A 14,860-nucleotide genomic window follows, 5' to 3' on the forward strand; every position below is an offset into this window, starting at 1 on the left:
TCGGATCCGCCAAGTATCCCTTTTGGAGGAGGGCGCATCGGGGTTGACTGCCTTTCCTCTCGCGTCGACGCAAGGAAAGAAGTCCTTCAAAATAATAGCACCACGGAGGTGAAGAAAAAAAAAAATGCCTCCGTTTTCTTCCCAAACGATTGAAAATTGTAAGCGTTTTTTTTTTTATTGGGGAAAAATCTTCACCTCTTTCCCGAAGGTGCCGCTCACACTCCGCACTGTTTGCGCTGACAGGAAAAGGGACAGAGCGGAATCTCACTTCTTCCCCTGTCCCCCTTGTGGTACAGTAGGCTACGCCGAGCCTATTTACAAGGCGTGTTGATGTGATCTTTGCAGTGAATGGTAGGATAAGATTGCAAAGTGCCTTTTTGCAAGGTTTAAAATTGGGACTATATCTGACTTTAGAAAAAAAAAAGAGGGGGAAAAGAATAAAGGATGACATATGTGCATTTACAGGCCATTTTATTCTTAATGTGATTCCGTCTAATAGGTCCTGGTTATTATAGGCTACACTTTTTACATGTCTACCTCAAATTCTTCTTTCTTGATTTTGCCATGTCTGTATTAGTAAAGGAAAATCAGATTAATTGATACATTTTTATATAGGCAAATAAACTGTACCAAAAATGCCTGTTTAAATAGGCAAGGTGGCGCAGCGGTTGGCGCTCGTGCTTCACAGCTAGAAGGTCCCGGGTTCGATTCCCACCTGGACGGGGCCTTTCTTTGTGGAGTTTGCGTGTTCTCCCCGTGCCTGTGTAAGTTTCCTTCTGGTACTTCCCTTACCACTAAAAACATGTGCAATGGGTTCCCCCCTGAGGCCAGGACTCCCCTGAAAAAGAGATTCTTCATCTCAGTGGGACTATCCGGGTTATATAAAGGTCAATACAAACAAAGGAACAAACAAACACAAAATAAGTAACAATTTGTTTGGCCACTTTTGAAGGAAAAAAAAATATTGGCTACAGTCAGACTTCACAATTATGTTTTATTTTTTACTTTACTTATAGGCTTAACATATTATAATACATCCATCATGGTTTAACCCTTCCAAATGTGATTTCTTTTATTTATTTATTTTTATTGAAAAATATACAAAATTAACATAAACAAGGCTCGAGGCTCAGGTGTGCAAGGCTTCAGTTTCCAGTGTAAACAAAAATACATAAAAATATAAAAATAAATAGTTTTACAGTGCAAATTCGTTACATAGAACTTTGGTCTTCAGGGCTTTGGCATTTGTGTCCAAATGTGAAAATGGGGAACCCCTGCAGGATGATGGTGACGTAAAGGGTGTACGTGGTTGCGTCATCACGTATAGAGCCACGTCTGCAGACAAACCGGAGAAGCAGGAAATGCCCGGTGCCCGATGCCAGCGCTACAAACTTAACTTTCTATAAACAGTAGGTCCCTTTTATTGACAAAACATTGTGCGCAACGGCTTTAATTTAGTTTGCATTTGTGTGAATTTACGTATTTCTGTTTGTTTGTGAACGCGTGTAAGAGGTTTGCTGTATAAGACTGTATAAGAGTGTCAGTGTGATTCATTACGCTTATCTTTTATTGTTCATAGTCACTTTGCCCTCGTCAGTTTAACTGTGCAGCTTAACATTTTGCATGTGTTTGTATCACCTCTTAACCGAGTCTTAACCGAGCACATTTTCTCCAGTTCAGCTGCACCCAAATCTTGCAGCTTATACCAGTGTAACAACGCCTCATTTGAAAGCTAAGACTTATCTAAACGGATTTTTTTTCCCTTCCTTTCTTTTCATTTCCTTTTCATCACATTTTTGTCACTTTTTCGTTACTCTTTTGTGGCATTTTTTGTTGCTTTTACATCACACAGTTTTGTCACTTTTCTGTTATTCTTTTGTTGCGTTTTCATCCTCTTTCTCGGCTCATTTTTGTTCAGTTTTTTTCTTTTCTTTCAAGAACCTTCTAGATTTGGGTAAAGCCAAACTGGAGAACATGTGCTCGATTCAGGTGGGGGTTAGGAGATTCATTATTGTGAGTTCTCCATTATATCCACAAGCTTGATATACTTTCCTTCTCATGGTTTTTCAGTGGCAGCCCAGTTCCCAGAGGTAAGCAAAAGCTCCAGTCTGCACCCAAAGCCTCCCGGGTTGATTCTGCAGTATGGCACAGCTGGGTTTAGGACCGTTGCTGCACATCTGGACCACGTCATGTTCAGGATGGGGCTGCTGGCGACACTGCGCTCCAAGAAAACCAAATCCACCATCGGGGTTATGGTCACAGCGTCCCACAATCCAGAGGTGAGGGTTTTGAAGTGTCTGCCTTTTCTCCAAAAAAAACTAATCTGGACATTTTTGCCGCTGTGATGTTGGTTGTGTTATTCGTCACACTCTGATATTATTTTGAATTTTAGGAAGACAATGGGGTGAAGCTTGTTGACCCCATGGGAGAGATGGTGACTCCAGCATGGGAGGGCTATGCTACGCAGCTAGCCAATGCTGAAGATGCAGACCTTCTCACTGCTTTGGAGGACATCATCACGAAGGAGGAAATAGACATGAGCCAAGAAGCCAATGTTTTTGTGGGCAGAGACACCAGGTATTCTATTTAGAGGATTTATCCTGATCTCAACATCATTTTTGTCTTACGGTTTCAAATCATTTAAATCGTATCTTTGTAATATAGGAGCAGCAGTGCCAGTCTATCAGACGCCGTTCTGGATGGAGTCTCGTCGCTCAGTGCTGGCAGTAAAGGTTAGTTAGATTGTTGCACATTTTCATGATTTTTTTTCCTCATGCTATTTATTTTACATCATCCAGACTATGGCCTGGTGACGACTCCACAGTTGCACTATATGGTCCGCTGCCAAAACACTCAAGGCAAATACGGAGAAGCTACAGTGGACGGTTACTACAAAAAGCTTAGTCAGGCTTTCCTACAGCTCCTCAAGAATGTGAGTGATAAGACATGATGTTATGTTGCTATGTTATTGTGAATGAATATTTACTAAGCACTTGTCTTACTGCAATCTGACAGGCGTCCAATTGCACAGATGATCAGAAGCACCTTTCCTTGGATGGGGCGAACGGCATAGGAGCACTGAAGGTTAGGGAGATGGATAGTCACTTGGCTAAAGAGCTGCAGATATCACTGTACAATGACGGCAGCAACGGAAAGCTGAATTTTCAATGTGGAGCAGACTTTGTCAAAGTGCAGCAGAAAGCTCCGACTGGTGAGAGTGGCGTGCTGGCATATTGAAACATGCTTGCAGCTGGTGTCACTTTGTTTCACATGTGTTTTTCCTATCTTTAAAGGTTTCGAGGTAAAGCCTGGAGAGCGCTGCTGTTCTTTTGATGGCGATGCCGATCGTATAGTTTACTACTACACAGACTCTGATGGGCAGTTTCACTTGTTGGACGGGGACAAGATCGCGACACTCATCAGCACTTACCTCAAAGAGCTGCTCACACAGGTTTTTACTAACCAAGCATAAATTACTACAAAATCAGTTTGAAAAGCAATAACCATCTGTGGTTTGGCAGGCTAGCTTGAATTTGAATATGGCTGTCGTACAAACAGCTTATGCTAATGGAAGCTCAACAAGGTATCTTGAAAACACTATGAAGGTGAGTCAAAGTAAACCCATTGCCCCAGTGCCATATTTAGTGGTTATTCAATTAACAGAAATATGTCTTCACTCACAGTTAGCTGTAAAGTGCGCTAAAACTGGGGTCAAACATCTCCACCACATTGCACAGGAGTTTGATATTGGTGTGTACTTTGAAGCGAATGGCCATGGAACTGTAAGTACATGGGTTCTCTTCTCTCATATCTCATATTAAGGTCATGAATATCAAAGATCCTTGTCCTGTTGGGTGTCCAGGTGCTTTTCAGTGAATCAGCTGAAGAGAAAATCCAGCAGCTCATTGACAACCCCAATAGTGACGATGAAAAGAAGAGAGCGGCTCTCCTGCTTCAGAACTCGATTAGTGTCATCAACCAGGTACAACATTAGACGCACGGACCAAAGCAAAAGCAACACAACTCAAATATTGTCACTGTGTTTTCCTCCAGACTGTGGGGGATGCAATCTCCGACATGCTGCTTATTGAAGCAATATTAGCCATAAAAGGGATGACAGTCCAACAGTGGGACGCCATCTACACTGACCTACCCAACAGGCAGCTAAAAGTTAAGGTACAAAAACTTTAAATGCTAACAGTATGTATTTAATCTGATGTCAGAGTAAATAATCAGGGAATTGTTGTGCAGGTTGCGGACAGGAGAGTAATTGACACAACAGATGCAGAGCGGCGTGCAGTGACTCCAGCAGGGCTCCAGGATGCCATTGATGCCTTAGTGAAGAAGTACAGACTGGCACGCTCCTTTGTCCGGCCCTCTGGCACTGAGGACGTGGTGAGGGTGTACGCGGAGGCAATCACTCAGGTTGGAAACTATGCTCTACTAAATCGTCTTATATAGTGGGTTCTGGAAGCATTTATGTCTTTTTTCTTTTTAGGAGAGTGCAGATGCCCTTGCACATGAAGTCAGCCTGGCAGTCTACCGTCTCGCCGGAGGAGTGGGTGACGAACCAAAACCCTTGCACTAGAATAACAAAACAAAAAAATCCTCGTAAATAATACTGCAAAATGTCAAAAATGAACTGACTACTTCCGCTTCCTGGTTCTGTATCATGACGTTTAAGCGTATTTCTCTATTACTTCATTTTGGTGCCACGATGATTCACTTTGTATGAACTCAATCAAATGTTTACATGGGGCAGTTGTCGCTATAGCACTTTTTCAATGTAGTTTAAATGACAAATTTATTAAAATAAGTACTGGAATAACAAAGTCAGCTTTTTGTTCTTGCTGTTTATTAGGCTTCACACACATTGTCTTCACACAGGAGTTTTATGAATAGAAACAAATTGCAGCATGTTAGAGAAAGCAGATTCAGAGGAGATTTGGGACACAGTTTGGTACTTGATTCACATTTGATGGAAACATATTTAGATGATAATTTTTCCTTGGAAATCATTCCTCGTCCGTGTCGTCCGCGGCTCCTGAAATAAGGATAGTTCGCTCCTGTGTGTCGCTTTCGATAGTGTCCTCATCAGTCTTAACTGTTCTGGGAGAAAAAAAACAGGCCACACACAGAGAAACTATGTTAAATATGACTGAGCTTTGAAATGAAATGCGCAGGGCTTTACATTAACATTTATTATTACTAACCTTTATTGACCAAAGAATTGTATGTATCTGTCATGTTTTGGTCTAAAATTCCAATATAATCTGGCTTCAATGGTTTTATGTGTGGGCCAGGTGGACATCTCATAACCAAAACATATCTCTATAATCTCTATAGCATATTTAAGGTTGATTATGCACAAAGTCCCACTGGTCAAAGTAGCTATAGGTACGAAACGTGTAACTAACCAATAATGACCTGCAAAATCTACCAACATTCAATAACTGCTCAGGCCAAAGCTATAAGATATAAACCCTAAGTCACCCTCTACCTGATCAAGACGGTCTTCCTCTCCGATAACTCTGTCGCTTGATCCAAAAAGTCCGTCTGAGTGTCTGAGGAGGACACTTCGACGTGACGTGCTTTCTCAATCACGGCTGGTTTGACTGAGCTTCCTTTGTCCGAAGAGGTGGCAGGTTCACATTTGGCGGACACTGGACCAGAAGTGATGGGCAGTGTTCTGCTCAAGGACATGTTACGGACCATGGTGCCCAGGCGACTGTCCTCACCTTCAATCAGTTTCCTGTGGTGAAAAGAAGAGGGGGGTAAATTGTGTACAGTTTCTGCTATTAAACGAATTTTCTTTGTTGTTTTATGTGTGGAGGGCTTGGGATTTGGTAGCGGGCTTCTACTAATATTTGAATTTACCTATAGGTGGTGATTTCGATCTCCAGTGCCATCTTGACGTTAAGTAGCTCCTGGTATTCACGCAGCAGTAGCGCAATCTTCTCCTTCGTCACTCTCAGATCCACGTTGAGTGCATCTATACGCTCCTATCACAGAACAGTGATGTTTTATGGCATGGCTGCTAAATTACAGGCCAATTTATCTCACTTGCCTGAAGGTTCTCCTCTTTCTTTTTGTATTTCAGAAGCATATCACGAACTTGCGCCTCCAGAAACTCATTCTTGGTCTTCAGCGATTCCAGTTCACGTTCCTTGCTAAGTATCTGAATGTGGACACAGTGTTTGCATCTTAATGTTGCACACTTGTAATAGACGTGGAAATGATAGCCTTGCAGTTTACTTACATCCTTCTTGTAATTTGCAATTTCCTCCCTCACACTTCTCACACTTTTAACATGCTTATTGGATGCATTGTTCAGGTCTTGGAATTTTGATCTATACCAGGCGTCCATCTCCTACAAAACATGGCAATGTGTTACTGTGAAATTAATCTTCCATCAACTAAACGTTTTTCTTACCTGCAGATTTTTTGCTGCAATGCTGTCATACTGTGACTGTATGTCTCTGAGAGCTGAGGCGAGGTCCGGCAGGCCAAATGTCATATCAACTTTCGCAACAGTTGAGTATATCTGCTGCATCAGCTCCTCTATTTCCTGAAATCAACATAACATTTTAATACTGGCTGGTCTACATTAGGACAATAGCAGGCCTTAAATATGTCTGAGCCATGGCTTAAAAAGAGCAAAGCATAAATCAAATAGTCTCTAACTTAGTCTTTAGTTTACAAGCCATCGAGAGGTCGGTCTTGTCCACATTCATGAACCATATGAGTAAAAGCCTAGCCTATAGTGTTTAGTAGAGCAGCTTAAACACAAACTTGCATTTTCCTGCCAGCACTACTTTAACACCGCCCTGATAATTGCTACGTCCATTCATTCTCCATTTCTTGTCACAATATCAAGTCTAGCCTGCCACCAGTAATTACCCTATTAAAGCAATAACGACAGAATGGGAGGCATGCCAGCTACTGAACTAGTCACGTACAGCCACTGACAGACGGGAACAAACACTGGAGCACTTAGCGTTACCTCCTTGTGAACTCTCTGCAAGAACATCAGCTCCAGCTCCAAATTCTCCCTCTGTTTCTCCAGAGCAATTCTGGCTGAAGTTGATTTGTCCACGTCCTACAACACAAAACATAAACATAGACAATGTCTAATAAAAACAAATGTTCAGCTTTTAGGTTAAAAACAATAAAAAGAAATAGACGTGTCACTATCCACAAAAACCCACAGGACGCAAAGCCGCAATCTCCAGCTCAGTTTGCTTCCTGGCCTCCACTGCCTCATTGTATTTGTTCTTGAGCATTTCCAATTGGCCGAGCATGGCCTCTTTTGCTGCCAACGCTAGGCCCTGCGCACACATTGAAAACATCGAAGATTTAATTGAAGTGACATGCATTACTAATATGTCACAGGGCACATGTGGCGCTTGTTACCCTTTGGATCCTCATCTGCTCAGCTTCTCTGTTGAGATCCTTCAGCTGGGCTTCATACAGCTGCCTCAGACCTGATGGCCTGGAGTGGCGGTTCCTCAAGGCTTCAATCTCAGCTTCCAAAAGCTTGTTTTGTGATTCAAGTGTCCTCACCTTCAAAATAGAAATCATCTTGGTATGAATTCTACTTTTGGTGGATACAGTAACCATATATGTGCCTTGTGTGTGATAATCTTGCCTTTTCAATGTATGCAGCCAGGCGATCATTCAGAGCCACCATCTCCTTCCTCTCACTGGATCTGGTCTGCATAAAAACTTGGTTCTCAGCAGAAGCAGCATCCAAGTCCAGTTTAGGCCCTAAACCCATTGACATACCATAGCACAGTGCTCCCAGGCTTGCACTACTATAATAGAAAATGCATAAATTATGAACAAACTCTAGACCTATAATGATTGTCTGGACAGAAATCATAGATCAAAAGTGCTCCTGGTACCTGCTCATTCTGGATTTGATGGAGGTAGCCCTGCGCCCCACTGTCCCAGCACTTTTTGTGAGGCTGGCAGATCGGTAGCGGGTGTCTCTGCGAGTGGGAGAGGGACTGGACACCCGCACTTGGTACATTAAGGGTGAGGCCAAGACTCCCTCAAAGTGTCTGCGATAAGAAGACATCCTCTCCGGGCTGCGACTCATGATGCCACAATAACTGCTGCTTTGGTTTAAGTTGAGATTGGAGTTTATTCAGTCACAACGTTTGGCTGTGCTGGGGTCTTTATACCCACAGCCCTTCCCTAAACACTAGGCAGGAATGTTGAACCTCCCCAGCCCAGAGGTGATGTTTCCATGCAACTATCTATCAAGGTAATGCCAAGTAATTACAATGGATTACATTCTTGAAATAGCCTGCACCTCACCTTTCCATACTCTAAGCACAACCTATCTATTATTACTACAATATATATAAAATATTATAAAGTAATTAATATATCTTGCATTTTCAATGAGGGACTTAATTGCAATTGCCTTGACAAGAACTGCTCCAAGAACTAGCAGCGGAACTATTGAATTGCTTCCACCATTTCCACTCGGACACTTTTCTATGTTACCATCGCCTCTGTTTTGTAAAACTCCCGTATCCACTTCTTAATAGAATAAAAAGAGATTTAAAAGGTACTTTTCTACCTCATCGTTGTCAAAATGGCAGGAAACTTCTGGCAAAGTTCGCATTAGTAAGTTTTATTCAATGCTTTTAACTGTTGCGTCTTTATTTTCTCTTCTTTTTGCCGTCAGGCCCAAAGCTAGCAGTGCATATGAGGCTTCATCGTAGTGAGCCGCCACCACAATCTCAAATTATTTCTGCAAATAAACAAGTCTTTTTAAGTTGAGAAAATAAATGTTTGTCTTATGCATATGTATTATATGAATTACATTAAATTATTTCATATGCACGTGGTGTATTTCATATAAACAAACGGCTATCTTGTATCTAGCACAAAGTACTCGTTGTCCGGTTAGCTTCTGTTTTAAATCTTTTTAATAAAAGCTGTAAGTGCTTTGAGAAGTAATTTCTGTTTGAAACGTCCCGTGCAGTCTTCAGTGGGTGCTGGATAAACAGGACCTGATGAAGGAGCGCCAGAAGGACCTGAAGTTTTTGTCAGAAGAGGAGTACTGGAAACTGCAGATTTTCTTTGCCAATGGTAAAATCTTGGTTTATGCTCCTTTTATAATTTGACTACATGCTCCTCTTTGTATAAAATGTACTCTTCACTCCACCCCTGATCTTGTAATATATCTTTTACACGGTTTTCTCTTTAGTCATCCAGGCATTAGGGGAGCATCTGAAGCTCAGGCAGCAAGTCATTGCCACTGCCACAGTCTATTTCAAACGCTTCTATGCGAGGTGAGTGATGCATGAAATCACAATATGTGAATGTAATTATTATGCTTTATCTGCTGATTTAAAGATGTATCACTTATCACCATATAGTTTATTGCACTGTTATACTTCCATAGAAGGTGTAAGATTTGACATTGCACAGGCAAATACGACTACCAGCCAGTACAGTGCTTAATGCCTTCATGACACTGGAATTAGAATAACAACATTGCCGTTAAACAATTGTTTTTATTCTATTTAGATACTCCTTGAAAAGCATAGATCCCGTTCTGATGGCCCCGACCTGTGTGTTTCTGGCCTCTAAAGTCGAGGTTTGATTTCTTACAGTTGTTCTAATTATACAATTAAATTACCTTTGACTAACGAGTTCTAATCATCCCATTGTCTTTATTATTTTCTTTGTAGGAGTTTGGAGTAGTTTCAAATACCAGGCTTATATCTGCTGCAACATCAGTGTGTAAGTAACGCATGTTATGGACAACTGACACATAAAAAGGGTTTTAGGTGATCAAAAGTGAAACATTGTGTCTCTTTCTTTACACAGTGAAAACTAGGTTTTCCTATGCCTTCCCAAAAGAGTTTCCTTACCGAATGAATCATGTAAGTAAGCACTAAATACATCAGAGCCAATTGTTTTTGGTGTAAGCACGTGTGTGTTAAATGACAATATGCCAGAAACACTTGGACACAGTTTATCTCTGACGCTGTGGAACAGTGTGAGAGATTCCACAACTGCTGTTCACACGTCTCTGCTGAATTACCTATTCTGTTAGAGATTACTTTGACCCATGTGTAGACTCATTATGTTGTACCAAATGTCAGAGTAGTGCCAAGTACTGTGTGCGACTAGACTTTTCATAACTCAAGCTGACGGGTTTCATTGGTGTATTTGTCATACTTTGGTCATTGTGGATGAGAATTGTTAAAGCTGTGTTTGGATGAAAAGAATAACTGGCCGTATTGGTCAAAACCAACCGTTTTAACCTTGTGTCATCAATAGCATTTTAAAGCTGTCTTTGTACCAAACCTGATCGGATTCTTGGCTAAGAAATGGTCCCTTTTCCTTTACAGATATTAGAATGTGAATTTTACCTCTTAGAGCTGATGGTAAGTACATGTGCAGTATTTTTTCTATTTCATACAATTCATTCTATTTTCATACACAATTGAGCCCTTTTGCATAAGGATTCCTGTTGATGAAATATGTTTGGTATTTTTAGGACTGTTGCCTGATTGTGTACCACCCATATAGACCGCTGTTGCAGTATGTGCAGGACATGGGGCAAGAGGACATGCTGCTGCCTCTCGCTTGGTACCTTTGATTATATAATAAGTTTATTTATGCCTATGGTTTTTTTATACTGATGCTTCTCCACCAGGCGAATCGTCAATGACACATACAGGACAGATTTGTGTTTGCTTTACCCTCCCTTCATGATCGCTCTGGGTAAGATTTGTCCAAATGGATGAATTACTCCTGCCATATAATGCTGTTAGTGAGTGGGTTTATAGCCTGTAACCTGATCATTTCCCCTCTTGTCTCCATTTAGCCTGTCTGCATGTTGCCTGTGTGGTGCAGCAAAAAGATGCAAGGCAGTGGTTCGCTGAGCTATCTGTTGATATGGACAAAGTTAGTATTGTTTTGGGTCCAAAAACTCAATGTGTTCTTTATTCTAGGGCTTTTATCTCTGATTTAATCAATGTGCAACTATGTAATAGTAAATATGTTCTGTGCATCCCTTCAAGATCTTAGAAATTATCCGTGTCATTCTGAAGTTGTACGACCAGTGGAAAAACTTTGATGACCGCAAAGAAATAGCCGCTGTGCTGAACAAGATGCCAAAGCCCAAGCCCCCTCCCAACAGGTAAAAAGTGAGCTGTAACTTTAAGACTACTATGCAATACCGTTGTATATCAAGCAAAAGTAGAAGACGAGAACAAGTGGGATTCCTGTGCATATTCTACAACAAAGGATGATCAATTCTGTTTACCTTGAAATAGCAATGTTCACATAAAAGGATTTTGGATCAAACCGGTACAATAGGTTTATGCGATGACTTTGGCCCTGCTTTGTCAATATCTTTTTATTTCTTCAGTGAAAGTGACCAGAGCTCAAATGGGAACCAAAGTAACTCCTACAGCCAATCTTAGCCAAGGACCTACAGTGTTTTCATCAACAGAATGGATGTTTCTTGGGCCAAACGTTCACCTTTGACTGTTCACCAACAATATCTGCAGTTTTCACCTCTTCACCTCAATGCTCATTGTGGATCTACAACAACACCGCTCTGCTACGCACAAACTTAACATTTGCAAGTGTATGGGTGTAAAGAAAGTGCCAACGTACAATGAGATTAACGGCGACTTCTTTGGATTAAGAATAGAAACCTCAACGATTTGAACTTTCCTTGAACAACTGCGTGGTGTGAGGACTTGATAAAACGTACTGTGAGTGGGCGGGCGATGAAACCTCAGGGACTACGGCAGACTCTTGTCCCGGCCGGGTCTGTTCGATACTGTGCCGTTGAGGAGTGGACCCTTGTTTACTGTGATGTGATTGGATGACCCTGCTGTCTGAGGGCCAAGCTGATGGATCATGGAACTACAAATCGCTTATCAATCATGTCCAAGTCTGTTGCCCCTCTTTGTAAATAATTTTAGCGTTGTTATTATTTTATCTCTTTGTTTAATTAAAACATATGTACGGGAATCATGAGCTGGATTTTTTTGTTTGTTTTAGCTAAAATTACTCTTGTGGTTTTGCTTCTCTCATTGTGTAAAGGCATCAAATTGATTTAAAATTTGTTTTTGTGCATTTTTCTGTCAATCCTGCCATCTATTTAATTGAATTGTGGCGATCAGTGTCCGCATATTCCACTTGATGTTTTGTGCTGTAAAACTGTGAGAGCTGTATGTGTGCGTGTGTGTGGACGTATTGGAAAAACAAGGTGCTTGAAAGCCTTAAATAAAGCTGCTGGTTCCAGTAATCCCCCTCATTCAAGCACAGCCGCCTCCCTTTCAGGTTGCAGATGTTTTTGAACAGGACTTTCATCTTATTTTCCCATTGGGTTTTGTTTGAAAACTCAATTGATTCCGTTCATTCACATGTTAATGCAATGACATGTTTCACAGTGAAAAGCACAAGTGTGACCGGGACAGTCTCCTGCTTTTCCTTCTTGGGACGCAATGATCACCCTCCTGTGTGGGGGAAATGATACAAGGGCTTCACCTCAATCTGACATGTAATGCATATCCACAGCGTTTGAATAACTATTACTTGAATCTGTTAGTTATTTGTAAAACTCATTTACAAAATAAAATGTTAGGTGTTACAATCTGTTGTTTCTTCTGTATTTTATTTATTTATTTGACAGGGATATTGCACAACAAATGTGTTGCACAGACCAGAGATGCTACAAGCTAATTTTCATCTGTAGTCCCTGGGCAGAGGCAAAGTGACAGCAGGTTTAAACAGTGACCAATGAGCATCTGACTTTAGAGTTCGTTCACAATATAAAATACATATAAGGCACTGACAAAAGGATCACCTCAAACATTCAGATACAATATTTACAGTATTTACAATAGCAATTACAATTATATACAGTTTTTTTTTTAAACTTGTACCTTCTCATATTTACTACTACCCCCGTGTTAATGCTCACAAATCTGACCGTCTTTCAACCATTTCTTCAGATTAAGTTTGAACTGTTGTAAAGTGCTGCTCTCTCGAACAGTCAATGGCAGCGAGTTCCACATCCCTGCAGCTTTTACAGAGAAACAATTCTGTCCAAACGTGGAGGATCTAAAGTTCACAGAACAGTCTCCTCTGGCCGAGGCTCGCGTTGTTCTACGTCCTGCCTCGTCACAACATTCCACAAACATTCTCAGGGGCTGTGGGGCCAAATCATGAAGAATTTGAAACACAAAACTGACATTCGAAAACAAAATGAAGTTTTCAAACGTTAATAATTTGTATTTCTTCACCAGTGTTAATTTCGTCGACTAAAATATTTAGTCTTAATTTTAGTCAAAGTGATATTATTGATGACTAAAATTGGACTAAAACTAAATGAAAAGTTTTTCATGAGACTAAAACTATGACTAAAATGTCCAGATATTTTAGTCGACTAAAATGAGACTAAATAAAAATGAAAAGGAGAGACTAAAATCATCCAAACTTCTATTGACCGTCTGAAAGAACCTCATATCATTTAAATTCACAGGTTTGTGCTTTTTTCATGTGGGAGCAGCTCCAGCTCCTGGATTAAATATGATTATAATGAATATTTTAAATGCAAAGTCGACTAAATTAGTTTTAAATTTAGTCGACTAAATTGACATGCAATTTCAGTCGACTAAAACTAGACTAAAATTGAAAAGCTTTTTTTGACTAAATCTCGACTAAAATTAAATTACATTTTAGTCAAAAGACTAAGACTAAAACTAAAATAAAGTATGTTAACATTGTTCTTCACAATGTTACAGTAGTGGTATGAAACAGGTTTTTTTATCTAAGATTTTCAGTGCCTGTTTGTAAGGCTTTGGAGCGGCTGTAACGCAGTGTTGGTTGATGGTTGTATGTTTTTCACTATGGATTCTATAATGATATAATTCAGTATTAGCAAAGGCAGTGGCTCTCATCTTAGAGGTTTAGACCAGGCCATCAAAGCCACTGAGCCATGGCCCAAATAATAACACTTACACAATATCATCCAGTTCAATAGAGAAAATAAAGAGACAATATGATGAATGTGTAGTTCATCATTATCAAAACATTTACAAAGATTTTCTCATACCTTGTTCATAAATCATGTATATTCACAAAACAGTGATAACATTACTGCTCAGATCAGGATTGGCTTGTGAACGTTTTCCGTATCTTAATCTTCTCTGTTGAATATACTGTCTATTCCAGCACTGATAACGAATCATTTGGAAAGCTTTAGTTTGTGTTATTATAAAATGTAACCAAATGCACTTCTGTGGTGAAGCTGTTCATCAATAAGTTAGAAGTATATTTTATTATGTCCCTTGGATAGTGCTACATTGCTCTTGACGTCAGAGTAACCTTCTTCTCATAACATCCATGGTACACAGTTACAACACCAACACACAGTAAAGTTACAAACGTCACAAACTCACAGTCCTTCATAATAAAAGCAACCTTTACACAACACAACTTTAGAAGATGATCAACATCCTTGGTCAAGTAAACTCAGCCTTCACTGGGCCGTGTGCTGTGAACAAAACACAATGAAACTGCTGTTGATGATGTGAAAGATTAGAAATCTGAGGGATAATATTATTTCAAACTTAGTAAGATTATTGACACTATAGCCTGAGGATAGGCAATTTGATTGTTTAATACTGTGGAGTTGGACATAGCTGTAAGACTCAAGGGTAAAGTGTAGTCTGCTCAGTGCTGGGGGAAAAAAAGATGTTATTATTCAACCTATAGCTTGGTCTATAAAACATATACATTGGCAGACCGAGATGTTGTTCACATTTTCATGAACCTTTCAGACTCTTATTGTTGGGCGCCGGAAACGAAC

General features: G+C 40.3%; 3 protein-coding genes across 3 annotated transcripts; 2 read left to right on the plus strand and 1 right to left on the minus strand.

Annotated features, from left to right (window-relative positions):
• The first annotated feature begins 1,299 nt into the window (after positions 1-1,299).
• On the plus strand, positions 1,300-4,819 carry pgm3 (phosphoglucomutase 3). The gene is made up of 13 exons (XM_079572162.1): positions 1,300-1,409; positions 2,071-2,279; positions 2,393-2,577; positions 2,665-2,732; positions 2,799-2,932; positions 3,016-3,211; positions 3,294-3,451; positions 3,522-3,605; positions 3,684-3,782; positions 3,863-3,982; positions 4,054-4,176; positions 4,252-4,425; positions 4,499-4,819. Coding segments are annotated over exons 1-13 (1,641 nt in total). The 5' UTR covers positions 1,300-1,408; the 3' UTR covers positions 4,589-4,819.
• Positions 4,820-4,919: 100 nt separating this feature from the next.
• Positions 4,920-8,101, minus strand: ngs (notochord granular surface; the record flags this gene model as incomplete). Its single annotated transcript, XM_079572192.1, has 11 exons — positions 4,920-5,109; positions 5,501-5,752; positions 5,878-6,002; positions 6,068-6,178; positions 6,260-6,370; positions 6,434-6,568; positions 7,004-7,099; positions 7,209-7,328; positions 7,414-7,563; positions 7,649-7,814; positions 7,905-8,101. 11 exons carry the CDS (start codon positions 8,099-8,101, stop codon positions 5,016-5,018), a joined length of 1,557 nt encoding a protein of 518 aa, XP_079428318.1. The 3' UTR covers positions 4,920-5,015.
• A 399-nt stretch (positions 8,102-8,500) lies between these two features.
• Positions 8,501-12,487, plus strand: ccnc (cyclin C). The gene is made up of 12 exons (XM_079572219.1): positions 8,501-8,637; positions 8,999-9,105; positions 9,224-9,308; positions 9,547-9,616; positions 9,711-9,762; positions 9,850-9,905; positions 10,377-10,412; positions 10,526-10,617; positions 10,685-10,752; positions 10,856-10,935; positions 11,052-11,170; positions 11,402-12,487. The coding sequence occupies exons 1-12, from the start codon at positions 8,606-8,608 to the stop codon at positions 11,454-11,456; spliced, it is 852 nt and encodes a 283-aa protein (XP_079428345.1). The 5' UTR covers positions 8,501-8,605; the 3' UTR covers positions 11,457-12,487.
• Positions 12,488-14,860: the final 2,373 nt, after the last annotated feature.

Source organism: Gobius niger (assembly GCF_951799975.1).
Source record: "Gobius niger genome assembly, chromosome: 15".
In the NCBI taxonomy this organism is placed as follows: domain Eukaryota; kingdom Metazoa; phylum Chordata; class Actinopteri; order Gobiiformes; family Gobiidae; genus Gobius; species Gobius niger.